The following is a 26716-nucleotide window of genomic DNA, read 5'->3' on the forward strand; positions in this document are numbered from 1 at the left end:
AGGATAATTGGGACCTGCTGGAATACTAGTAATACTGTCCATTATTGGTCAGGGTAATTACAGCACTGGGTGAATGCAGGTCTCGTTATGTCTCGTTTAGTTAATTGCATGCATATTTATTTATACATTCAGTAGACAATAGATTCAGTGTCATTGTTCGCTGGGCGACTTGGTCAAATTGACCTTACTGGCAAAGGGCGACCCCGGTCCACATGTTGAACAGAGCGTACCGATCTCGGCAATGATTGTGGCCATCTGTGCGTTCACGGGCCATCTGCATGACCCGATTCAGGGAGGATGCTACGCTAGCCTCGCTCACATCCTTTACCAACCTTCTGTTTCCTTTACCAGTCAACACCTCACAACGTCCCAGGGACATTCTAGTCCAGCGATAGGGAACATCTCTCCATCTTCTCGGTGGAGAGTTGCATATCACATCCCTGCAGGGAGCAGAGGTGAACAGTTCACGTTCGGAAATTATAAGTTCTCCCTGAGAGTTTTCTTCCTCCTGCCTCAAGCTGGCAGGCAGAATTAATTAGTGAAACCAACTGGGTAATTCAAAATCATGGCAGGACTTTTACTTTTTGAACCCAAAATCTTACGCCTCTGGTAAAGATGCGAGGAAGCGAGAAAGCGGCTGTGTGCCAAAAACATCTTCTGTATCTCTTGTGAGGACACATTTTTATTGATGCTAATTCAAAACTGCCTTTGCTACTTCTCCCACAATTCTTTAGTTCTGTGACCTGTATAACTGAGGCTGACCCTGAATAATCGGAAGAGGTCAGCATATTCTAGGCAGGCAAAGCACTGTCGCCTCCTTCTGGTGAAGAACATAAATTAGAACAATACACACAATACCTCGAGCACCATCTGCAGATGAAAATAGAAGTCAAATTTAATTTTCAAGCTCGGGTTAATGGCACTTGGCATATCCTGAAATGTTTTAGCAAATGTTTGATGTTTCTACAAAGCAGCCATTGTAATATGTTTTGTACCATATTAATGTTACCTAGTAAAGATTTTAATAAATGTATTTGATAATATTTGAGTGGCTGCAAAGGAACGATTATCTGTACAATAATAATAATAATAATATTTGTGAAGCTACATAATATGGAAACTATAGAAACAAATATGCCATGAGAACTAAAGCATTATTTTGAAATTGCTTCACATAAATTCTATTTCATATATAAACACATTTTCTGTCATATTGTTTCTACCCTGGGAAACAAAACAAAATCGGAGGTTAATCTGATCCCATGAATTTGTATTAAAAAGTTTAAAATAATTAAGATAAGGATACACAAATGTATTTATTTTAATCAGAGAATATGAATCAAATATTTACACTGTTGTTATGAGGAACACCAGGCATTGCCTCTGCCTAATCCATCTCTGACTATACATGCACATTTTTTTTTAGCAGAAAAGCATCCATAATCCATGCAAGTCAATTTTATATTAGAAAAAAATCAATGACTAAACTATTTTACCTGTTTCTCTGTTTCTCACTCACCCACACACCCCCAAACACACCAATATACCTTCGTATCAAGATGGCGATTTTGTCCTTAAACCTTTAGTTTGCAGGTACATTGCTAACCAATTACACCCATTTTTGTTGTGTTAATTTAGAAGTACTGCGCAATGCTGCATTGCTGCTTTACTGGCCAGCGTTAAATATCTTCTTCCTGCCCTCCATGCCCGACATGGCCTCCACATTCTTCCTCCAATCCGTCACTTCTTCTTTCTGTGGGGAGACAGAATGGGCACCGTGAGACACAGGTACACACAGCCACAACAGGAGAGCACTGAAAACGCTCCCGCCATACGGTCGTCCCCAACGGCAGTAGAGCAATCGCAGGAATATGAGCACACTGGGCGCTTCCAAATTCCCTGCTACACTTGAGTAATCTAAACTGAGGGCTTGATGGTGTTGCCGGTGGACAGACGCAGAGGTGCTCTGCCCGTCGTCAAAACATCACCTTCTCCTCCTCCTTCTTCACAGTCTTCAGGTTGGCTTTGAAGTCGGCCTTCATGAGCTTGGTGTCCGTGAGAGCTCCCAACTTGTCGTCTGCCGTCTTCTTCACCCTCTTCAGGTTGGGGCGCTTCATTTTACCCTTCAGCTCGTACACCTTCTGCTGTAGTGACTGGATCTGTAGAACGCAGAACGCGCAGCCTGCAAATGTGTAACTGTCCAAATGAGTAACAGCCTCCAAATGTGTAACTGTCCAAATGAGTAACAGCCTCCAAATGTGTAACTGTCCAAATGTGTAACAGCCTCCAAATGAGTAACGGCCTCCAAATGTGTAACGGCCTCCAAATGTGTAACGGCTGCCAAATGTGTAACAGCCTCCAAATGTGTAACAGCCTCCAAATGTGTAACAGCCTCCAAATGTAGCACTATGTTTATATATTATATTGTGTTATAACAAATACGTTTACTTGTGATCTATAAAAGAGAAATGCCATCATAATTGTCACAGCCAATAAAAGCCAGGACACTTGATATAACAGCATTCTTTTCCAGTGCTGCAGAAATATACACTATACTAAACTCTGTCACACTAAAATGATGTCAAATACCTGGGTACGGAATAATTGTTTTAATACCTCCGTTTCATTCCTGGCCACTTTTAGTTCAAGGTCGAATCGTGCCTCATCCACAACGTCAATCTTTTGGTGTAAATCTTTACAAAGTTCCTGCAACAGGCATGTTTAAAACACAGCACACTTACTGCAATGTCTTAACTGCTCCGTGCAGAGCAGCAGTCTCTTAAAGCTGAGCGGTTTCAGCAGGTCTGGGGCCTGCTGTTCATTTGGATAACGGAAGCTAAACAAATCTCATTTTCATAACAGAAGGTATTCCTACACTCCTCTGTGCCCCTGCTGGATTTATGACAGAAACTTAACCACATGTAATACCCTGGGCATTTTATTATATGCATCATTACAGCTAGATATAGTGCTTACTGTCATGCATGAATTAGCATACAAAGTAGTGGAGCTTTTGAAGCAATAGCGAGGTAGGATTTCCGGACCCTGATAAACGCTGGGGCTCGGGGGCACAACGGCCAACGCCGATACCTGCAGCTCCTGCACGGAGAGGCCGGAGAGCTTCAGGGGGGGCGCTCTCTCCTTCAGCGCACTCTCGCGTTCGATCAGCTTCTGCTCCTTCTCTTTGGTGAGCAAGTTCTCCGCCTTGCGCAGAAGTTTGGTCTGGGAAAGAAGGCGGAGGTCACACAACAGCCACGGGACCGCGGCGCATTTGCGGGAATGAAAGAGGACGAAGCAGGTGGAGAGGCGGAGGTTCGCACCCACCTTCAGTAGCAGTCTGCGTGTTGCCGGGTACTTGGACTTGGGTTTGGACTTTCTCTGGGATGAAAGAGTGTAGTCATCCACCCTGCGGTGTCGTTATGACAGGAGCTGGGGAGGATGGGGGTGGGGGTGCGGGTGCAGGGGTGGTGGTGGTGGGGGCGTAATCCGCAACCCCACAGAGCATGCACGCACTGTCTGAGCAGATTACTGTCAGAATTTCCAAAGTGAGGGTTCGGTTGTTATAGTCACCCAACAAAGGCCTAAAGTGCAGCTGACTTCACAACATGCTGCTGCTTCTCCTTACACAAATGCCAGACGACAAGGTCGTTCGCTTCTGCGTTAGGCCCAGAGTTTCAGTCTGGGTCAACGGGTTTGCGTGGTGAGCTAATTGCTCACTATCAAATGTGAGAGTTCGTTAAATGCCAGACGACATCCAAACCAGTAGTTTTACATGCATACAACACGTGTCATTGGAGAGGAGAAAAGTCTTCTTTGCATTAGTATTAGATTTCCATGCTTTAGTACTTGAGAAGAGTAGATACATTAGAATGTCGTAGTGTTCTTACCGGACTGTTGAAAGGTCATGTTAGACATTGTATTGCAATGAACACAAACACAAATATATTCGTGAACCAGTCGCCATAACCTGCTGAAAATCAGATCTGTGAAGTGAATGCAATGTTGATGAAGTCACTATGCCTTTAGAGATGACCCCTTACCCCTCAGACATTGTCACGCCACTCTGTGTGTCCTGAAAGCAAGCCAAAATATTTGTGGTCAGATTTCAGCGTCGCTCAAGGCACCGCATTCTCGGCAAGTGACGTCACACCGTTGGACAAATAGCAGTCAAATGCCACCCTTCTGCCACGGATTAACCAAGACGCACTGGAAAGAGAGATATGAGATCTCACAGAAGTGCAGGCTTCAAACAAAGGTCTCCAATGTGAGGGATAAAAACAGGATAATGCAGTCCCAGTATACGTGTGGACACTAGGCACTTTAAGGCCCTGAGGAGAACAAGTATGTAGCACTTTTAGACAAGCATCACTGTGACTCAGACAGAGGTGTGCAGTGACCTCTGACCCTCCTGCATCACATGCTGTCAGCTGAACCCCCCCGGAATGCAAAAGAAAAGCTCCATTACAGAGGTGTAGCAGTCGATGGTGTACCACCATGGTCCTAGCCCTTACCAACCCCCCAAACACACACACACACACACACACACACACACACACACACACACACACACATACGCGCACACAGAGCAGAGGGGACTACATCCTCGAGGAAGAGGTTAATGGGGTCTTTGGCTAAAACGGGCTGACAAAACACAAAAGGACAGAGAAAGTGAAAGAAAGAGTGCCAGCACGTCTCAGAGCATCATTACGACGGCCCCCGTTGCGCGCTGGGAAATATCGGAACGGCGCAGTGTGCGACAGTGGTGTGCTGCCCACGTGCGGGACGTTGTTCCGCTTAAAGAACGGAATGTGCCATGTGATAGCTCACACCTATCCAGGTCGCTGTGCGGACACAATACTCATATAACCCAGCTTGGGAGTTTGATCCTGCGCCATCTCTTTGTTTCCACCGCTAGCACATTCACAGTACATATTGCACGTTTTAGTCGCTATAGTGTCATTTAGTGGCTGTTGCTTGAAATGACCCGTATTTGACCTGCCAGGTGCAGGCAGCCCTAACGGAGGCCTTAAATGTTCCTAATGTGGCTTTGCTGCTAATGGAATCTCAATTCTTCAACCATACTGGAACACCACAGGTACAGGGATGCAGGCGCTCTTATTTCAGAATTTCAAACACTTGATTTTGCGGTGACTGCAGCTCAGTGGGAGCAAAAATGAGTGTAATCAATTTACAAGAATTACTTACACTCAAATACATGATTTGATGTAATTTGGTGTTCAAAAGAATCAAATAAATTATCACCAAAGAATAAATCAGACTTATTGACACACACACACACACACACACCTCTTTATTATACCCCTTCACACCTCTCCCTCTCTCTCTACGGCTGTCTGTCTCTCTGTCCCTCCCTCCCTCTCTCTCCCCCTCTATCTATCTGTCTGTCTGTCTGTCTGTCTCTCTCCCTCCCTCCCTCCCTCTCCCCCTCTATCTATCTGTCTGTCTGTCTGTCTCTCTCCCTCCCCCTCCTCCCCTCCCTCAGCCTGTTGCCATCTCTCTTGCCAGGAAAATCTTGTCAGAGAAGGCCAAGCCCTGCCCTGCTTTATGACATGGTTCAACACCACCAATAAATTGCCGCTGCCTTTTTATTACAAAGAATCCTTTTTGTAAACAAGCATGATACAGAATGCACTTAACAATAAACAACTGTGTCCTCGACACCACCTGGGCATGTCTCACAGATACGGACACAGATACGGAACAATAAACTGCCAGCGTCTGAAATATCACACGGTAATGAGTAGTGCTGTCAAGAATCTCAATCCCCACATACCAGAACCTGACCTGCCATCTCACCTTAAATATCAGACTGCTTACCTGACCTTGGGCCTTAAGTCTTGTTAAGGAACAGCTAAAATAATTAACTGTGGGATAATGTGGGGAATCTTAGTGAGAGGGAATATGTCCTCTATATTTCAAGCACACTTCACACTCTGTTAATAGTCACTTATGTCTGAGCTGGATTATTAGAACAATAACACTTGTATAGTGTTCTTACCTGTGAAGAGTTGTCAGGGAGAGTGAGCAGCCAAGCGGTGATGGAGACAATGTGGTGGATATTTTACGGCTCCTCTACCGCATGTGAATGGCTCACTAAAATAGCCCCCCAGCTACGCCTCCTCGTGAGCGACGCGGCACCTTTCTGACCTAGAACGCCCTCGAGCTGTCGCGCGCCAACAGCAGACAAGGGTACGGTCACATTTTTTATCCGCACACGCGCGTTCCCGCACGATTACGCGCACGGTAGCGCACGTACATACGCGCACATTTATCAATCATTCTTTAATGACATGTCACCGTTCAATCGAACCGCTATTCAGAATTAAGATTCTCACGGTCATTCCAAAGACGCCGGAGATGTAAGAAATGCATGTCATTGTTTAACTGAGCATATGTATGGCGCTGAAACCATAATTCATTTAAAAGCATGAGCTTCGTACTTGCACCATAAATGCTTCAACAGCACATGAACGTTGTCCTCACAGACAAGAGCCTGACAAGTGCAACCGTGAATAGAAAACACGTCTCTCCAGTTTGCCCTAGAAACAGATGATTTTGCAGAGTCGGTAAATGCTTAACCCATAAGGAAAGACAACAGTAAACAACATGATAGTCTTCGTAGTTTTCTTATATTTCTGTTTGCATATATAAGAGAAAGAATAATCAATCTCTGTTAACGTCGCAGGGGGCGCAACACGTACCAAAATGAAGGCGGACGCTGTCAACGGTGGAGGTGATAGAGTAATTGAAGTCGCAGCAGGCGGCCCGGTGCGTCCTGCCTCACATGCCTGTTTCTTGAGGTCAGTCTCAATTAATGGCGGGTCAAGCTATCTGTTCAGAGGTGGACGTTCCAGGTTCAGAAAGTAAAACTCCTTCCCAGGATTTTACTCAAGCTTGCTGGATTTTCTAATTAGTGCAAGCCAGGTCCAATTAGTGGGATCAGCACAATCCAGCAAGCCTGATCAAAATCTTGGTGAGGACTTTTACTTTCTGAACCTGGAATGTCCACCTCTGTCGGTCATACTCCACGTCTACCTCGTTGCAGGTAGACCATATGGCCGATGTTTCTCAGGTGAGACAGAAACGGTAACTCCTTCTTGATCAGAACGCAGCACGTTTTATGTTGCCACAGGTCGTTAAGTAAATCCCTACTTTTCTTAGGTGTTTTCCCTTGTTTGCTTTTTACGAGATGTTTTCTCCACTGTGTGGGGCTATGTAGGCAACCTCGTTAAATGAGTGGGGTAATAATGCTATGCTTCGGATTCCATTAGTACATCAGACTAAGGTGAATTAATACGCTTTAACAGCATAGTGACAATAATGCTCCTGCTGTTTTAAGCACTTGAGGGAACGCCACTAATCATGGGCCGTGCGCACGAGCGAAATGTCTCTGCAGAAACGTCCAGTGTGCAGCACGAGCTAGAATTTTCATTGTCTTCCTCCAGTAGCCTACCCTGTTCCAAATAATGGACAAAAAAGTACTCCGTTACTAATAACGACTTCTGCTAATTTGCAGGTCTGATTATGCACATTAACATTCGACTTACATGCACTCATATTCTCAGAATTTGAATTGTTTGGCTCTAATTTTAATTCAGTTGGATTTGCATAACGACTTACCATTAAGTGGGTTACAGGCATCCCTAGGTAGCTGTCATATTAGGAACGGTCTGATGTCACTCTCCATCAGGTATGGTATAGCCACCAGCAAACACCCCCCCCCCCCCCCCCCCCCCCCCCCCCCATGTGCCCAAGGGAAATGTAGTCTTTAATCACTGGCATGCATGTTGGTCCTGCTGGATGAGCTGCCATGCTTCAACTCTAAAGTCTTGGAGCTACAAAATTATGGTGTATCTCTGGCGTTTCTCCACAGAAAACGGAGTCCTAGAATAATGTGTCTCAACAGATGTCACGGCAATGCCGCGGCTACCTCATAAATCACGATCCAGTCAGCAGACTTGCATATCAGTTCCCTGGAGCGGGCTCGCGGCCAGGGTCGTGCCACCCTGCGCTAACTCTCAGCACCGCACCGCTGGCCGCGCAGTTCCGCGCTAGCACGTAGGGGGCGTGGCAACGTGAGGGGGCGGGGTGATGGGCGTGGCATGTAACCTCGCGAGCTGAGCCGAGGTGCCGGATGGGAGAATGATCAGCCCGTTCTCCACGTGCTGGGGAGGGAGCTGTCTCTTTAACACGGCCGAGGGCTGTTGTTGGTCCACCAGGGCGGCCTTTCCGGGAAGAGAGATAGAGGCAGAAGGCACGCGGTCCTTTCTGGATTTTTGCACGCTTATTTTTACTCCTCGGCGAACAGGCAGGGCACCTCTCTGAACTAGGGCACTTTCAAAAGGTCCATTAGGCAATCACGCCTGGTACCGGGTAGCAAGTTCACCCCACTTTTAAAACAGGATCACTCACTGTCTCATCTAAAAACAAATTCCCTGGGACAGAATAGCACTCAAATCCAATATACATGCACGCGATCGTGTGCAGATGCGCATACACACATGCATGGCCAGGCTATGGTGCATTTAACAAAATAATGGCTTGATCATTACAGTGAGGACTTGTTAAAGGCTAAAATGGTACTCAGGAGGTCAACAGTAGCCCATGGCCTCCTTGATGAGTGTCAGTTGGAGAAACATCGTATGGGATGTGAAGGATTATCACCTTCCAACCCCCGACTCTAAAGGCATTTCAAACTTCTGAGCAGTTTCTCAGAGACGCCTCGCCTCGCTAGGCCGTGCCTTCCTGGGGGCTGCAGTAATGAAATCTTTCTGACACCCAGTCACTATCTGCCCACATGCCGGGTGTGAATAGCGCAGCGGACGTGGGTGGTATGAAAACGGGCCCTCACCCTGGGTGTTTCCCCAACCACACAGGCCACATTGCCGCATCCACGACCCATGTGACGTGGTCTCATGAGCAGCTACGAATCTGCATCTCCCACCGAAGCCTGCAACACTTCCTGTTTCCCTGTTTGTGTGGCAACTGCAACTGGTTGGCACTTCCGGCCATCGACCACTAGGGGTCAGGTTTTCACGCCCTTGCTGAGTAGTTAAGGACGCCCTGCGAATGGTGGAAGCGTCACTTCTGCAGTGATTGGCAGTGAGTGTTCTGCTGGTAAACACACCAGCTCCAGCAGCGACATGCAAGAGTGGGATAGCCAATGACACAATGCCCAAAAACGTCCCTGCATCATTTGGGGGAGAGAATCAGAGCAAAACACAGATTTGGACAGCGTTAGTTGTCAGCTGAATTGCATGTTCCGTCTCCCGATAAAAATAGTTGCACCGGCTGAAAGAAGGTTGTTAGCCCTCGCTGCATACAGCCTATTAGCTTGAATTTCTATGGCAACGGGACACTGTCTGTTGCCTTGTCACCGCGCTGTATGCAGGCTTAGGCCAGACCCTGTGGGTGGATTGACACCTGTTTTCTGCTGCACTGGGTGGCTAAGGGAGGCTTTGCCAGCATGGCTGGTGGGTGCTGACACTTGCACACTTATAGTGGAAATAAGTGTTTTTTTTTTTTTTTTTTTGCAATCCCTGACTTTAAAATGAAGCGTGTGCTGGTTTGCTTCACGTGCGCCTGATCCTGAGCAGACTGTGGATGTCTCCAAGCTATGTACGTCCTATAGGTCTTCTGGAGACCCAGGAAGTGGCTGGGCTCATTGCGGCGACCCCTGTGTCAGGTGCCATGTGATCCACCGCGCTGGACCAGGAGTGGAGAGGCCATCCAGAGGAGCCGACCCAGATCTGCCCCTCCAGGGCCCCAGAGGTCAGCCCCACCCCGGTGCCCTGTCATCAGGACTGATGAAGCATGAGACGGGCGGGAGGACGCCGTGCCGAGGTGCGGACGCCCTGTGCAGACGGGGTCAGCAAGGGGCAGCCAGCCCATAGACGGTCTGTCACACTTCACCTGAGCCCTGCATAACAAACACCGCATCTCATCATATGCATATTCAGGGACTGGCGACGGTGAGTGAATCTGAGAACTGTTTACAAAGGACTTAGGAAAAGGAGCTATTTGTTGTTTTAAGATTTAACATTATTTTGTGGTATTAAAACTTTCAGCTAAGGAATACCTAAGGGTATTTTATGCTTTAATTCAGCCAATTTGGAAGTGAAGTGAAATGGAACAATACATTGCCCTAAGAAGTTTGGTTTCATTATTTATTTTGTAGTTTTTGAAGCAAAATTTATTATTTAAGTACACTTCATGTCAGACCTTAAATTTAAATAAAATATAAAATATATATTAGTGGGAGAGGGCACAAAATGTGCTGAGGAATTGGCCTTCAACCCCTAATAAAATGTTTAAATTTTATACTGATTAAGCAAATGAAGAGAAAGATGGTAGGCTTTTATTTTGACACTGGTAAAGCCCAAACATGCAGCAGTGACACAAACATTCCCACTGTGGACATCATTCAGTCAAAGTTACACCTTCTGTTTGCCTAAGCATCAGCAGTTTGAAGCAAAGTGCAGTCCTAACCAGACCGAGCGAGAGCCGGCTAGGACACTATACTGTAGTCCAGGCTCAAAGCGGTGCTGTGGACTTTTCTCCTCGGCCTACGGCTCATCAAGCTACACTAATAAAGATCTAGACAGCGGATGCCCGTCATGGACGAGTGGGATCGTTAGCGGGGACTGTGGCGCTAGCTTGTCTGTTCAGCTGCCACCCTCCTGGGCCCCAGATGAGTCCTGAGACTCCTCATTTGTCTGTCCGAGGGTGTTAGAGGTCAGGGCTCTAAACATTGCTTTATTATAGAGCAGTGGAGCCCGTGTACACAGCACTCGAATCAAAGGTTTGGCAGAAGCCGGGAGACTGGCATGTCTTGTCCTCAAGGCAGAAATCCCCGGGAGATGAGGTGATTTTCAACTGTAAGCCTTTCTGTGGGATTTCATTACTTATTATTGATGAGATCGCCCAGGGTCGAGTTCCTTTTGCTTTTAGCACACTGATGAGCGCTGGCGGAGTAAAGCTGCTACTACACACGCATGTCGTACTCGGACACAGTGTTTCACCAGCTGAACACACGGCCTACAGGTCTGCTTTACCTCAGCTCCTACACCACCTGTGCTAGGCGTGCAGTGTTCTTAATGGTTTGGGACAGGTGTGTCAGGATCTGGTTCTAGAGTAGTGTGGACCGCCTGCTGGGTCCTGAGACCTGGACTGAGACGTACCACTCAAAGACTCGCTGAAGCCTCCACAGAAGGGTGTAGTGCTCTCTGGAAGCAAAAGAAATCTGAACTTTGAAATGTTTTTTTTTTTTGTATTTTTGTTCTTTCTATTTCAGCACATTGGTTTTACCATGAAAGCATGATAATAAAATGCAGTATGTAAGGTTTAATTCAGAAGTATTTGCATTCGTATCGGGTAAACCTTACATAGCCCTTTTTTATACACAAGTCTCACATTTCAGGGAATCGTAAATAACTCGACAGTTGGGTGCTCAGTTTATTCTTGGCCAGTTGTGTGTCACTGCATTATTAGTGCATGCACAGGAGACTTAACACAAGATCCAGAGTTGATTCTGCACGTTGAGGTGTAGAGTGGGTCGTAGATGTGGCACAGGCGTGTTTTGCTGCTGAGGGCCAAGGACGTTTCGATTTCAGCAGTATCGTTGCCTGCAAACAGCTCACCACCTTGCTGCAGGATGACCTGCTAAAAAAACTATAGAATTAGATAGTTCCAAAAATGTTCCTGACTGAAATGCTCCTGACTGGCTGAGTAAACCTGAACCTCATTGAACATGGGTTTTCTTCACTGAAATCTACTAAAAATCCCATGAAAAACACAGCCAATGACAATGACTATAACAGGATACCAGCAGGGAAGAAATTCAGCATCTGTTAATGTCTCTGGGTAGCAGACGTCAGACAGTTGTCAGTCACGCAGTTGTCAGTCAAGCTTTTGCAAGTACTAAACATGACAACTTTGCTTCAGATTATGTATCCCATTACTTATGGTTCACTGAAATAAGGACCTATTAGGGGAAAAAAAGAGCTGGTTCCTGATCGTCTCGAAAAGGATAGATGTAAATATCCTTAGAATGCACTGTGCCAGTGCTCAAGGTAGAAGCATCTCATAGTCTTCATATTCTCCCAGTAAATGTAAATGTGCTTCGGCACTGAGAATGTGCTTCGGTCGGAAAATGATTTATAGAAAGTGCTTTTAACTCTTAACTCCTGTTCAGTTGGAAATTGGCTGTGACCAAGTTGTTCTTGCACATAAACAAAAACAAAATTCTAGTATCAGATTTATTCAGTTTTAGTATCGGGTGAATCCAAACGCAGGGGCATTTCTCTCCATTCATGTGGATTTTTTTATTAATTCATTTTTTCAAACAAGTGCTTAGCAGCATGGCTACGATGTTACATTTGCTGCATGCAAGCAGAAATGACCTCTACCCCCCCATAGATCGGTTGTCATTATAGATGGTGTAAACAGCAGCTTTCAAAATACCCAGGGTTTAAGTGCTCGGACATAAAGGGGGCTTGGACACAGAGCAATAGCACTCGACAACAAGTTAAGATGGTCTAAAATCAAACAGGTGAGTACACAAAACGACTCTTTTGGTGAGAGGACCATCTTGAGTTTACTAAAGCAATTTTGAGTTTCAAAGCTCCGTAACTTTCGATTCAGAAATGTAACTGTGGAAGAGTTTCCCATTTAAGGACCCTTCCCACACAATGGAGTGTTCTTGTTGTTCGACCAGGCCTGGAAGATGGCTCACCTATTCGCCTGCACTTTTATTTATATTGAAAACTCAAAGAAGACTGTGCTGTCCTTGCCTTTCTGACAGAGTGACTAGCTATAGCTGATTCTACACAATGAGCTATATCTGTGTTTCTGATATGAGGACCCACAGACTCTCCTTTGTCCCAGCCTCCGACGCAACTGAACTGAGGATTTTGTGATCTGTTATGTTCTGTTTATCAGAGTCTATACTCCTCGCTAACGTCTGATGTGCGTGTTATTTTGGAAAGGCCACTATGAGGATTCCTCATACCTCATGGCTAAATTTTGTACTAATACACTGAAACATACATAAGCACCAAGATGCACACATATAGCAGTTAATCCATTGGGTAATCTAGCTAAAGTCAGCAGGACCTTTCAAATATGCACGAGACGGTTTAACATGCTTTCATTAAATCGCTTCATATGTAGCAAACAGAACTCTAAGGACCTTTTTTCTCATGTTTGTTGGGCCACCCTAGCGTTCATCATGACGCGCTCTCCTACAGCTGGAAAATCCCGTATCGCACTATTGAAACTCACCTGATCTTCACTTTCAGATTCATCTCCAGTCATGTGACCACAGTGATACGCACTTTGGTCTTCTGTGTTAATTTTATTTTTTTCCTTTTCAGACCCCAGTCTGTGCTCAGCCCCTTTCCTATTATAGCGGCCACAAAGCTGCATGGAGTCGTACTTCTGTGCTTTCACCTTTTTCCCTTTTCTTATGCTTTTACACCGCGAGAGTCCTGCAAGTGTGTGCATTTTTTTGCACTTTGTTACATCTCATGCACTTATTTTCAAAGGAACACACCTTAGGGAAAAAATTGCTTCGTGCCAGGTACTTACCGGCACTTCTACTAAAGTCCAGGAACAGAGTGGGGTCTGTTTTTCATCCGGACTGCCTGGCCCGGCTCTGCCACCGAGAGGGCACGGCCAGAGCAGCGCACGCCTTAACGGCTTTATCCAACCAGCTGCGGGTCTTTATGGGCCCTTTCATCTGCTGCTTGTTCTCAGTCGCTCTTTATCGCACGCCTGGGTCATGCGTCCCCGAAGGAGAGCGCCAAGAACCCAGGTTCATACTCTGACCTGCATTAGGATGCGTTTACCGTGGTCCCCAGATGTTTCGGGCCGGGAAAACGACGATGGCGTACTGACTTAGAGCGCTAACACGGGACGCACGCTCTTCAACACGAGCCCAGGGCTCGGTGATGAGGCGATGTTTGATGTCTTTGGCATCTGTCGCAGTGCAGGTGCAGAGAGCTTTCTCTGGGTGCATACTTTAAACAGCTCCATGAAGTGTGAACATGAAATAAGATGAAGATATTAATTAGAAGGACACTCTAACGGAAAAATGAACAGTAAAAAGGTAATGTAATTACAGTTTCTATTCTCTGTTCTCATTTTAAAGAATGTGTGTTGGCTGCATTTGTCCTTATTACTATTTGTGTAATGTGGTTGTCATATTTAATGAGGAAAGATGTCTTACTAAAGAGACTGCATACTGATGAAAGCACTTTTGCAGACAGGAATGTCCTTGGGGCCATTTTCACACAGATTAAAAGCCAATTCAAAGAAAAAAATTCTCCTCCTCTAAACACGACAAGCATTCATGGAACTGATACAATGATAACGCTCATTATAGGACTGAACGAAATGAGATAACCAAAAACAGGAAAAGACAGAACCAGAACAGAACCTTATTTTATTATTTTCTTCAACAGCCAAACACTCAGTCCTCCCCCTTTACCTCTCAAAAATAACACAGCAAAAATCGTGGGCTCTCAGAAAATCGATTAGTTGTCAGATGTAGTGATTATGATTGCCGTCTTGAACGAACCCCGAGCTTTCACCCTACAATCTTTCCAGCAAAATATCTCTCCCCACTTTGATCTACGGCTTCCCCATGGACTCCTCTGTGCCTGGATTTCTCTTTTGATCAATAATGGCTTAAAGTACACAGACATAAGAGTGAGGTCAGAATTCTGACACAGCTGACGGACAGAAATTCTTTTCAACAGGCCAGGGATCCCATAACCACAAGACCCATTCAAGATTCAGTAGCAAATGCTCTCACACACTAAAAGAGCCAACTGAGAGACCTGGGAGGAGGGGCGGGCTTCATTTAAAGTTAAATAACAGACTAAGGCCTACTCCCGTTTACTCAGTTTGAGTCCCACAGCTGTTCTTTACCTTGGTGAACCATAATGGCTCAGAGTCTTTGCGGCGACTTGTCTAGCCGATGGACACCTCGTGCTGCGTGTTCCAGAGCCGCTATGGTGGACCGGCGTCCTGAGCGTCCTGAGCGCCCTGAGCGCCCTGAGCGCCCTGAGCGCCCTTGCACTTGGCCCGAGCAACGAATAATGAGCAATTATCAGCGTCTGAAGCACCAGCGGCCCAGGGCTTTGATGCGATTCAAGATAACGGAGATGACCTTAACATGCCGTCTCGCCCACGCCCACAGCTCTTTCGTAATCAACACAGATCAGCCCAATTTACTTCGCCCGACCTCCACAGAGAGCTAAAAAGGCACGAAGCCGGAAGCCACGTTGCGGATCGTCTGGTCGTCGTCCTGTTTTGTTGCGTGACAAGACGAGAGACGGAGGTCGTCCGCTTGCGTCGCTGTCTAGCTTACGTTACAAGCGCTACAAGCGAAAGTATCACGCGCTGATTTATTGAGACATATCGCTTTACAATGCAGAGCGGCAAGCAACAGCTTGCATTTTGACTTTCACGGTAAGTGCGTCTGCTGATGATCACCAGCTCGGCTCATTCAGGGAGTCTTTCCTCAGTGTTGTTTCGGAGCACTGCTGTTCGTCTGAGCGCAAATTCACAAGTAACATCTGAAGACTTCATGACGAAATATCTTTTTATTACTATGTTAACACACACACCTGGTGAGCTACTCAAATTTCTTCCTTAAGTGGTAAGAAGTAAGATGTAAGACTCTTGTGTGGTAGAAGTGTGTATGTACTGCAATCAAACTTTACTGAAGCAATCAAGGCTGTATGTTTGAATGCGACAGAGCCACTGACACAAATATTATTATGAATGTGTGGGGGTGAACAGGAAGACCATAGAGCGCACTATTGGTTGAATGTAGTTTGTCACAAAAGTGAGTCTGCTCCTGTACCATACTCCTACACATGTTCACGTGTGAGCACGTGTGTTCGTGTGATGCGTCACGCTGACACAGATAAAGTTGCACCTTTGGTCTGCAGTGACTGCTACTGATAAGATGCCTAAAAGTAACATATCTTCACAAAACCATCAAGTCTTTCCACATCTGATTGCTGGTTTATTTTTTTCATTATTTAGGCACTGCATTCAGGCTACAAAAAATGTATACAGAATACAAAGTCACAGAATACCAAAAGAGACGGGCATTTCTGATTGGTGGAGCCTTACTGTCAGGTGTGTCATTTGTGCCAGTTTTGCATTTTCACAGCTGCCTTCAAAAGGTCACAGACCACATACTTTGCCCTGATTGCTACATTTGCCCTTTGCAAATGCTTATTACTTAAACAAGATTTATAATAACTAAGCGTCTATCATTCAGTCTTAAAGTCCAAACGCCCTGCCCAAGGCATCGAATCTTTTCTCGCTCAAAATCCGCTACCAATTAACCACACGTCAGCAGTGCTAATTAAAATCATTTAAGTGAAATGAATTGCCAGGACAGAGAGCAGACGGCCACTGTGAGTAATGCCTCTGTCTTCTGCTATCGGCATTGGAACGAACCATCCTCACCTGCATCACCTTCCAGAGGGGTTCTTAAAGAATGGCCATACACATAGACTGGGTCCCAAGCCTCTTTCTGGCTACACTTGACAGAGACTGAGGCTCTGACCCTCTGAGGCCCATCTGACAGAACCTTTATGAGAGGGCAGAAGAAGGCTGTCCTGATTAAGAACTTCTCCTCACAGAGAAGCTCCATGAGGTGAAATTCTTCCTACATTCGCCTCAGGACCAGGTTAGGAATTTAACCAGCCTTAAGCCTTCTCTAAAAATGTCCTTTCGGGTGCTATTTGCTGTGATCTTAATGCATTTCTATTGTTTTTAAAGACTTTGAAAAACAATAGTTGATCATTTGAAGATGTATTTTGAGAAATGTAACATTGCACAGTTTAACCATAAATGTCCAGGGAGAGTTCTGAATCCTATAACACTTTTGCAGTATATATATAAACCAAATGTGAGGAATTTCTTCAGCTTTTTAAACAAACTGTGGGGCCGAGATTAAAGGAAACACTGTTAAATCTGATATTGTCTCAGGGGAGCAGGAACAGCAAGAGCAGGTCTCAGAAAAAAAAAACTACTTTTAGCATCTTCTGTAAATGTAGCGTTTGACCCCGAAGCACCCACTCCAATTAGCTTCCCACTTCCCCCTGTGTGGTGCCATCGCCCCTGCATTAATCAGCTTCTACACATAATCATGGGTCCTCATTTAAACGTTGGCTCAGGGTTCCTGAATCCTGACATGCAGAAATATGGAACCCATAGGCAGAGAGCGTGCGCACCCCCAAATCAAAAGGGCCGTTGCTGCCAGATTGCACTCCCCAGAGCACATAATTACTCCAACTCTGTTTGAGCGGAGATGACACATCAGGGAGATAAAGCGGCACATTCATCTCACAGCCTAACATGAGGACACATCAATTGGCCATTCCAGCAAGGAGCTTCACAAATATGGCGGTTCTCTGGGGACCACCCTCACCACAGATATGTTCACTGAAATGACAACCGATGATGTCTTTTGACTCTTAAGGTTGTCGAGATAACATGTTTAACTTGGTAGTGTATTAAAAAAAAAAAACTTTATAGCAGCTTGTATGCCAGCAGAATTGATTCTATATAGCTCCCAGTGACGTTTAAATGATGACTCCTATGCCTTTAAATGGTAAGACTATAAGGTGTTGCTGCAGGATATGTGACTGCCAGTGAAAAAAAGCACAGTACCTTTAATCCAGTACCCTTGACCAGAAGTGCTGAATGCACACCATCGAATGCCAAAGATGGATAATCACAAACAAGAAGGGGCCAGACTTAACAGATTTCACTTGGACGGGGAGTCAGGGCTATCTTTCTCAATTCCTGTGTAAGATGTATAGTGGAGACCGTTGCAGTTTGGCAGGACAGTTTCTCATGCCGCAACGACGAAGGCTTTGAACATTCAGCAAGTGCACTAGTGAACCCTGACTGAACACACCACACGCTCAGATACCCGGTCAGTACCCGGTGTTCAGAAAGACCACTAGTCAACAGGACGCTGGAAGTTGTTTTGGCAGTTTAGATAGAAATGAACAGTTTCGTATTGATACTGTATCTATTGATATCGAATTAATAAGAGTATCTATTGACTGCTAGAACTCTGGGTCATTGCATAAAAAGTGTTAAGAAACAGTTTTCACTGAAATGTTCTCTGATTCACCTTTATCAGCTAAATAAATGGACCGTTCATTTGATGTTTTTTTTTTTGTTTTTTTAATCATGCCCCTCGCTGCAGCAAAAGAAATTGCCAGCCTTAATGAATGGAAAATGAAAATGACTCAGTTAGTGTTTTAAGCCAAAGTAAACATTGTTTAATTTCTCTGACAGATTGAAAACAAGTGTGGACCTGCATCACAAAGGCTAGAATCTAACGGACACAATAAGGGTATCTGACTCTGGGGAGCACTGAAACATTGCCAAGCAAACGGTACAAGCTCAGGAAAAGCATGCGCTCTGACATTTGTACTGGGTTGGAACCTATTTTTAAAAAGTAAGAGTCTTGCAACAGTTTCAGCATTAAGGTATTGTCACAAACAAAGGAGTAATAGTCAAAAACAATTATCGTAATACTTACAGTTATCAACTTTGCCATCATTAGCTAACAAAATGAAACAAACATGGAAGCATGAACATTAAAAAGGAAGTGCGCCTTCCAAACAGGGGTCCAAATATCTCCTGCCATCTCCCAGCAGAACAACACCCCCCTTCCTTCACACGTAGCGGCACTGGCATTTGGCAGACGCGCCAGCTCTGTCAGATTAGCTCATTCCTTTCCCCGAAAACGAGCTAATCTGTTAATTAGCTTTGAATATAGATGCCGAAACTCAGTGGGTGAGGCCGATGACATGATTTGTCCTCGCGGAGGAGTGCTCTGAACACCACCCCGAGCTTTGGGTTCACCCTGTGAACTCTGATGAATGGCTCCTGGAGTTCGCATTCATCCTATGTACAATTCAAAGGACCAAGGACTCCAGCCACTTTCAAATGGCTCCGCTATTACTGTCGACACCTCTCAGGTTGGCCCTGTGAGAAGCAAGCTGCGGTGAATTTGAGATGAATGTGGCCCTCTGAATCTCCTTGCATGACAGTGTCACTTCTAAGGGTCTTAAATATTCATCAGAGGTATCTGTTAATTAAAACAGAGAGAGGCTTCAAGTGTCCTTTCCTCTAATCCATTTGTGTGAACCTTCGCCAACATTACAGCATCTATCACTCAGTTGGATCCTGTAAGACTGTGGGTATTCACTGTGTCCCTTCAAGTTGAGTGCTACAGGTGTTTGTTTTAGTGATTGTAGAAGTGTCAGAAAACTATACGGCAAAGTTCTCATTTTGGTTTTAATTTTAGTGATTTTTGTTCTGACTAAATCGATAGCACTGCTATAAAGTTAAACAAGCACAGCTGTAGAGTTAAAGGAGCACTGCTGTGGAGTTAAAGGAGCACTGCTGTAGAGTTAAAGGAGCACTGCTGTAGAGTTAAAGGAGCACTGCTGTAGAGGTAAAGGAGCACTGCTGTAGAGTTAAAGGAGCACTGCTGTAGAGTTAAAGGAGCACTGCTGTGTTTCACTGGGATCCTGAATTTAGGTCAATACTAGAAGCTACTAGAAAGCAACCATATGACAGACTTCAAGATTAGATTTTGTTAAATACTTCAGGATGCTATTACTGTAAATCAGAAGCTTAACATAAGCAGAATGGAAAGGTGTTGCAGTATGAAATGATGAATAATAACTACATCCATTTTCGATTTGTGTGTTCACTTTCAATTTGTGTGCTAAATCTGCCACGTTTGACAGCTATATTTGTTCGTTTCAATAATCTGGTACCTGTAACCTTTACTACCCGCATGGTTCCACAAATGCTGATAATAGTCTGGAAGAAAGTAATTATAGATATGGACAATACATGAACAAATAATTTCATCAAAATGAAATGTGCTAACATTTATAAGGTCAAGCTTAGCTCAGTGTAGTCAGGGAGATTATGCTTTGTCTATACAGCTGTGGTGAGAGAGATAGAGTGATGGTATGAGAGAAGGAGAGAAAGAACAAGACAGTGATAAAGTGTGGGAGAGAGGGAACGTGTGAAGGAGAGAAGGTAAGAGAGAGGTATTGTCAAATGTATCATATGTTGTTTTATAGCTGTATTGCTTGCAACATTCTCTACATGTACAGTGGAAGCAGATGGTATGGGGTCTGTGTCTAGTATGTTTAGTATGTAGGACTATCTCCCAGTTTCCATGGAGCAGATGGCATATCTTACTCAGTAAGTTTAAAAATGATCCTAAATGCTGTACTTCACAGGTCATATGTGCACAGATGGTCAGAGAAGGGTCAGCTAAAGTTTTTTTTTCTCCTGCTAAATAAGCTCATATCATTAACTAATAAGTCTTCAATTTTTGTGTTATAATTAAGCAATGTTTTAAGTTAAACGCAGAAGTTTGTTGGGCTGAAATTCTTGGGATGTGCGTTGAATCTGCAGAAATTATTGACCAACTGGACTTCTGCACATCTAATAAAGTTGTCACTGTGTGTTTGAGTGATTGTGTAGCCGTATGGCCTTTCTTTCTTCTCTGCACCCAGTTTAGTCCCCCATGAGGTTTCCGGCAGAGAGGATACTGTGTGAAGTTGACTGCCACATCTCACTGGCGTGTGATTGGATATAAAAGTTGTGTATGTTAATTGTAATTGCCCTTGGGTTTCTTGAAAGGCACTCTATAAATTGAAGTATATAAATTCATTCATTGATGTCCTTACCTACATAGGACGACAAGTTCTTAAGAATGGCGTTCTTAAGAAAGTTGGATTAGACTGTTTCTAATTAGACTGGATTAATGCGAACGTCCAATGCAATACATATGCTATTGAAATGTATGACAGCAACAACACTTTTTAGGTTTATGTGTTGAAGGCATTAGACTAAAAGTCTTTTATCTAGATTTTCTGGTTTTCTTATTGATGAGGGGGCAGGCCTGGTTAAGCACTCATCAGTAAGACGTAATTTGGGTCTGTCATTTTTTGATGAACCACACATAAAGCACTGATGTTCTTATTTCTTCCATGATAATATTTTTTATTATCTAACATTGCCTAATTATAACTGTCTCTTTCTGTGCTGAATGTGGAATGTACAAATTATGTTTTTATTAGATTATTGTATTGGTCCACAGGCTGCAGTATGTTCAGTATGCCTCAGTTTGGGTTCTTTCCCACAATTCTCACAGTTCTTTTCACTATTTCTTTGCCTGTCTATGTAGATCACGTGGCAGGGCAGGTAGCAGTAGGTGCTCGCAGCGCTGAGGGAAGAGGATTGATTCCCATGGAGCACACATACAGGCACAGTGATAAATGCGTGTAAGCTTCTCTGGATCAGAGTGTCTGTCAAATGCTGTTAATGTAAATATCCATGCAAACTGCCGTCAGTTGAGGATGGAGGTTCCGAGGTTTATAGGAGCCAATATAGATGTTGTATTTTTTAGTACTGCAACTCAACAACTAAATGTACAAATCCTCCTAGATATTTTGTGATTTTGGTTCCGTTATTTATATTGTTAACATGCATAAAATGTTCTTGGGGAAATGAGTGTTCACTTTTGTACAAATGCTGAAATTTAGAGTCAAGGTCTTTGGCTGACACTTGACAAGTAACTAATGGAATGTGTTTTTTGTCCACTTTGTGAAGTGACCTTGAGCTTAGGGAAGGCACTATATAAATTAACCTGGAAATGCTGATAATGGCAACGAATGAAATATACTTACACCTGTGAGATTGTCGTTGAGCACCAGCAGACTTATTTTTGGTTGATCGGACAAGTAAAATTCCCATGGTCCCACATCAGAGACCTGGCTAGATTAAAAAAAAAGGGTTGGGGGGGGGGGGGGGATTGCGGTGGAGTACACAAAGCTTATTTACAACTGGAACTGGGAACCAAATGAATGCTCGGCTGTGGAGCAGAGGCACCCCATCTGCCTGACAGGATTCGAGCAGACGCTCCATCTGTTCTTACGCCTCTTTTTGCCATGTCTCCAAATAACATTACAATTTTACTGGAGTCCCTCAACTTTTTACTTTTATCCGTGTACAGCAGTAACATTTTAGTCAAAGTCTGTATTGTCTGTTTAAATATCTTTGAACAAAATTAGAAATCATCAGTTACAAGTAGAAATAATTAGATGCACATTTAAATGGATTAGTATTGATAAAAGGACCAGAAAAGGGACAATCTAATAACCTTAAAAATGTCCATTGTCTCTTTCTGTCCTTCTTCAAATACTGGTTGAATTAGACTTGTGAAATCCTTGAACCTCCCTCATTTTCGGTAGTGGAGCATATTTCACCTGACACCGAGCGCTGTAATCTTACCCAAGGTTTTTGCCGGGCTGCACTTCAGTGACAAATATGGCCAGGCTGGGTCATCAGCTTGTTCTGTTCTCTTGCACGAGTCTGTGGGCCAATAAATTACCTCAAAAAGCAGACTTCAAAGTCACCTCCCCTCCCAGCAGCTGAGGCCGGTGGCAGCAACGGGCTGAGGATGATTCACATTGGGAGTCATAATTACCAGCGTGACATTTTCTTTTAATTGGGCTTCCAATGACTCCTCACTGGAATTTTTTTTTTTTCCTCGAAGCAAAGGTCATATCTGACAGAAGTCAGAGTCTTACCTTGTCGCGGTTTCTGATGGAGGAGGCAGGAGGACAACTGATCTGACTGCCGTCTACGCTCGTGCATTAGCGACGTGGCCTGTGAAATTATTTATGAGGTGCTTCGTGCTGCGAAGAAGCAAGGCGAAGAGCGCGCAAGGTCTTTCCTATAACGTCATCTTACGGCAAAGCCAGTTTCTATTAGTGCTGCAAGAACTCTGACGGTAATGGACAATCACAGCAGACCTCTGTGCCAGAAAAGACATGTTGAACATGATGGACTCCTTTTTCGAAATCACCATCCTTTGTTCGCAGATCCGTAGTCTGCCATGGACCGAGCCTTCGTGGCGGTACTGCTGGCCGGGGTAATCTGAGTCATGGTGTGCGGGTCAGCGAGACCAACTGCTCTTGGAAAACCGTTAGATCGATTATGCTATAAAATAGCTGCAACCATTGAACCTGGACTACACCCTCAACCTTTCATATCCACGACACTAGTTGATGTATGTGAGTATATGAGAAACACAGTAGGATTGTATTTGTGTAATGTAGACCTTGAGAAGTGGTGAACGCCAGTTTGAAATACTAGGACCCTGCTTTTCTCTGGAGCTGATGCGAGTGAGCAGGCCTCCTGCAGGTGGTGGCGGGGGTTACGCTGTCCTCCCCAGGGCTGGGTTTGGGTTTCGGACGATCTGCCCAAAATTCTGTTTACACTCACAATTAACTAATCAGGATAACAGCTGCTGGAGCCAACCTCAAGGTGTTGCCTAGCAACCTGGCTGTGGTCTGGCTCCCCACTTGATGCGCGAGAGTCAGAGCCGTAGTAAGTGCCTCCACTCCTTCCCTGGGTTTTGATTGGTCAGGACTGTTTAAGGCTTCAGCCACGGGGAATGCCATTGGCTGCACAAGGAGAGTACCTGGTGATCTCCAATTGGCCTGTTTATTGAGTTGTTTTTTTTTAATTATTAACATGTGTTCAACACTCATCTCCAGTAATAAAGTGATTGTCATGTCCAGTTCCTCTGTGTTGGGAGCTAAAGGCTGCTTGTGTTTTATCTGGGGTGTAGAACCTCTCAAACCACGAGGCACACGCCTTTGCCAAGGACCTGGAAGAAATATGCTAAGAGGAGAATGCTAATGAAACGGGTTTGCAACAGGGAGCCAAATTAGTCTGTGAGCCTACAAAAGCAAGAAAGTCACCCTTACTTCTCAGTCCTGTCCAGTGAGTGGGAGACACTACTGGGAATCTGGACAAATGGCTGAAGTTTGCTGGGTTTCACCAGACTTATCATAGTTAACAAAGTGCAAATAACAGGCAGAGAGAGAGAAAGAGAGAAGAGACAGAGTTGGTTGTAATACCTTCTACAATTTGTTAATACTTTTATATAATTTTACCTCACCATAATGTGACTGCTTTATGTTACTTGGTTACAGTGTTCTCAAGTCTTACGCATTTTACTGTCTTCACACGCTCTCACGCCACACTTCCGATTTCACACGGCGAAAAAAAAACGAAACTAGTTTATTTACCTCTGATCCATATATATATATGTCACCCTCCACTGGCGATCGATCGCAAAATACAACAACGATCCCCCCCGCCCACTCCCCCCCCCTCCCCGCTAAACAACTTACGTTCGCCCCCCCCCGGCTCAACAACTTATGTTCGCCACCGGCTCTCACACTCTGAAATGAATTCAAAACTTGAGAGCCCTGCTTAGTTATTTGATCGTATGTGTTCTCATTGTCAATCTAACTGTTTTAGGAATACAGGTGCATGATACAAGCAAGGAGCATGACACCTTTCAAATAGCCATTACATAAACTGTAATTACATAATGTTTCACTTGCTTGTCTACGTAGATCATAATGAACACGAAATGTCCTCCAGATTAATTGACAATTAAACTGCCATTGTAGTGCATATGGTCAGCACGGCTGCTCCTGCCCACAGATGATGCAGTCTACAGTATAACAAGATATCTCCACACCTACAGTTGTCCACTGTATCATCTTGAACGTAGTTCTCAAAGGATTCCTGCTTTTTTCGAGTAATTACTCCACTTCTCGGTGCTCAGTTTCTTTCTTCAGCTTCCTGCCATGTGAGAGCTTGAACTAACAAATGGGAATTGGACGTCCCTCAGACATAATCTCAGCCAGAAATCCGGCTGCTCTTTTTGATGCTCTGTTTGGGAATTTCGTAGCTTGTTTATTTTGCAGGGTTTCCTTTATAACATCAAAAGGCATTCCTTCTTCCTGGCGTGGTGGGTGCTATTGAAGTTATAAACTTTCGCAAAATAGTTTTTCGTTTTTTGCTTGGCACCCCATTTTTCTTTAAGGTATTCATGTGAGATGAAAGGAGAATGATATTAGATATTGCACATGCCTTTATAGAATGTATGAAACATTACATGATAAAAAAAAAAGTTTGCCAGCAAAGGTGAAGTCATTCACACTCCCACAAGTCTGCTGTGGAGCCTGGAGTGATCTAGAGCCCAGAAGCATTTCTGTGTTCACAGCCATGATGTGGAACCCTGGTGTGGTCTCATATTATGACTCAAATACTACTTACATTCACCGGGGAAATAATCACTACACAACCTCAGAGCTGCGCTAGCACCTGCTGGGCTCTGGTTACTCTTGGAATGCTAAAAACACATTCACAACCAGTGGACATTATTATGTACATGAATATTTTAGAAGTGTGGTTTTTGTACGTTTAATTCAGAATGAATGGTTGTTTTGGAACTGAATATGTAAAAGAGAATAGAATATGATTTCTTGTCTGGTGTTTTTATTAGGATTGATAAAATTTTATATACTGATTAAAATAATGTTTGTATCAGTAGACTGGTCAAGCTTTATTTCGATTTACTTAGGAAAATAAGAATGTCTACAGTTCAAAATCGAAGCATTATCCAGCAAAAAATCGGTTTCTATGCTGGCCCAGTGGTCACTGATGCCCACATTAGTGTGAAATGAATCTAGTCACACTTCATTTGCTGGTGCAGGCAGTAGTCACCTCTGTCTGTGTCTGCTCCTGTCTTCAATTCTGACACGTGTCATATTGGTGCATTCTCCTCTTGTGTCCATAGCAACCGAGCACATCTCCTGATCTAACTCGAAGCTTACGGGTGATCGGTGCCAATGCACTGATGTGCTGCTCGGTCCTCTTATGATTTGAATTGAAGGACAGATTATCATCAAGGAAGGGGGGGAAAAAAATCAGTTTACATTTCTGGAACTGGAAAGAATGTAAAAATTTATCACCAACACACTCCACACAGGAGTTTTAAAGGTGACATTTGCTGTTAAAACGTAATTGCTAAAACCTTTTGAAAATTGTAAGCTATCGGCTATAAAGTGGGTATGCCTATCAGGACGTTTCAGCTTAGCGTTTTAAGTTTGTAGAATGGGCAATAAACTGCTCAGTGCATATTGCCACATAGTAATAATTCAGAAATGAACACACTCAAGCCCAGACTGCTACCCAGAATGCCCTGGTCCTCTTAAGCCTGACCTGTGATGGTTGAAGATCACTATTTTAACATTATTTCCAATAATGACCTGCCACTGACTTGAGGCTCTAGAAAAAATGGCAAGATATCATGACCAAGTCCACCTCATGTAGGCACAGAACAACGTCCCAAAGAGATCGTTTCAGTGAGTGATGGCAGAGCAAAGTACTGCTGCTACAATATGGCGTAAGATAACCTTTCTCAAATTCATATTGGGATTATTCATTCTAATCATAGACTTTGTCTTCTGGGCCTACTTACACACATGTATCACATGAAAGTCAGGCAAGCCCCCACCAAAAAGTGATTTCACTGATTTTTTTTTTCCATTTGCGTCCCCAGGTCTTTGTGAAGATGTCACTCTAATAATTCCACAAAGGCATGATCGAGTGCTCGTGTCCGTGATAATTACTTTGGAGATATTGTCTTGTTATGCACCAAATGCCACTTGGGTTCTTATCCCGTTCTTGGCGTGACAGTGCCTTAATTAATGCACACTCAAGGGGACATCAAAGTGGCCCGAGTGTCTGG

General features: G+C 44.3%; 1 protein-coding gene and 1 long non-coding RNA gene across 3 annotated transcripts; one reads left to right on the top strand and one right to left on the bottom strand.

The window, feature by feature from the left end:
* Positions 1 to 1303: 1303 nt before the first annotated feature.
* On the bottom strand, positions 1304 to 6204 carry tnni4a (troponin I4a). Of its 2 annotated transcripts, none has more exons than XM_077004934.1 (8): positions 6020 to 6204; positions 4041 to 4072; positions 3864 to 3891; positions 3325 to 3378; positions 3091 to 3222; positions 2617 to 2706; positions 1989 to 2159; positions 1304 to 1753 (listed from the first exon to the last, which is right to left on the bottom strand). In XM_077004934.1, exons 2-8 carry the CDS (start codon positions 4049 to 4051, stop codon positions 1667 to 1669), a joined length of 573 nt encoding a protein of 190 aa, XP_076861049.1. In that variant the 5' UTR covers positions 4052 to 4072; positions 6020 to 6204; the 3' UTR covers positions 1304 to 1666. The 2 variants fall into 2 exon arrangements, with proteins under 2 accessions (XP_076861049.1, XP_076861048.1); XM_077004933.1 differs by having other exon boundaries at positions 4041 to 4206.
* A 302-nt stretch (positions 6205 to 6506) lies between these two features.
* Positions 6507 to 10074, top strand: LOC143514115 (uncharacterized). Its single transcript, XR_013130764.1, has 3 exons — positions 6507 to 6587; positions 6707 to 6821; positions 9653 to 10074. It is a non-coding gene; the product is annotated as an uncharacterized LOC143514115 (long non-coding RNA).
* The last annotated feature ends 16642 nt before the right edge of the window (positions 10075 to 26716 follow it).

The sequence above is a fragment of the Brachyhypopomus gauderio genome, chromosome 5 (genome assembly GCF_052324685.1).
Source record: "Brachyhypopomus gauderio isolate BG-103 chromosome 5, BGAUD_0.2, whole genome shotgun sequence".
Lineage (NCBI taxonomy): Eukaryota > Metazoa > Chordata > Actinopteri > Gymnotiformes > Hypopomidae > Brachyhypopomus > Brachyhypopomus gauderio.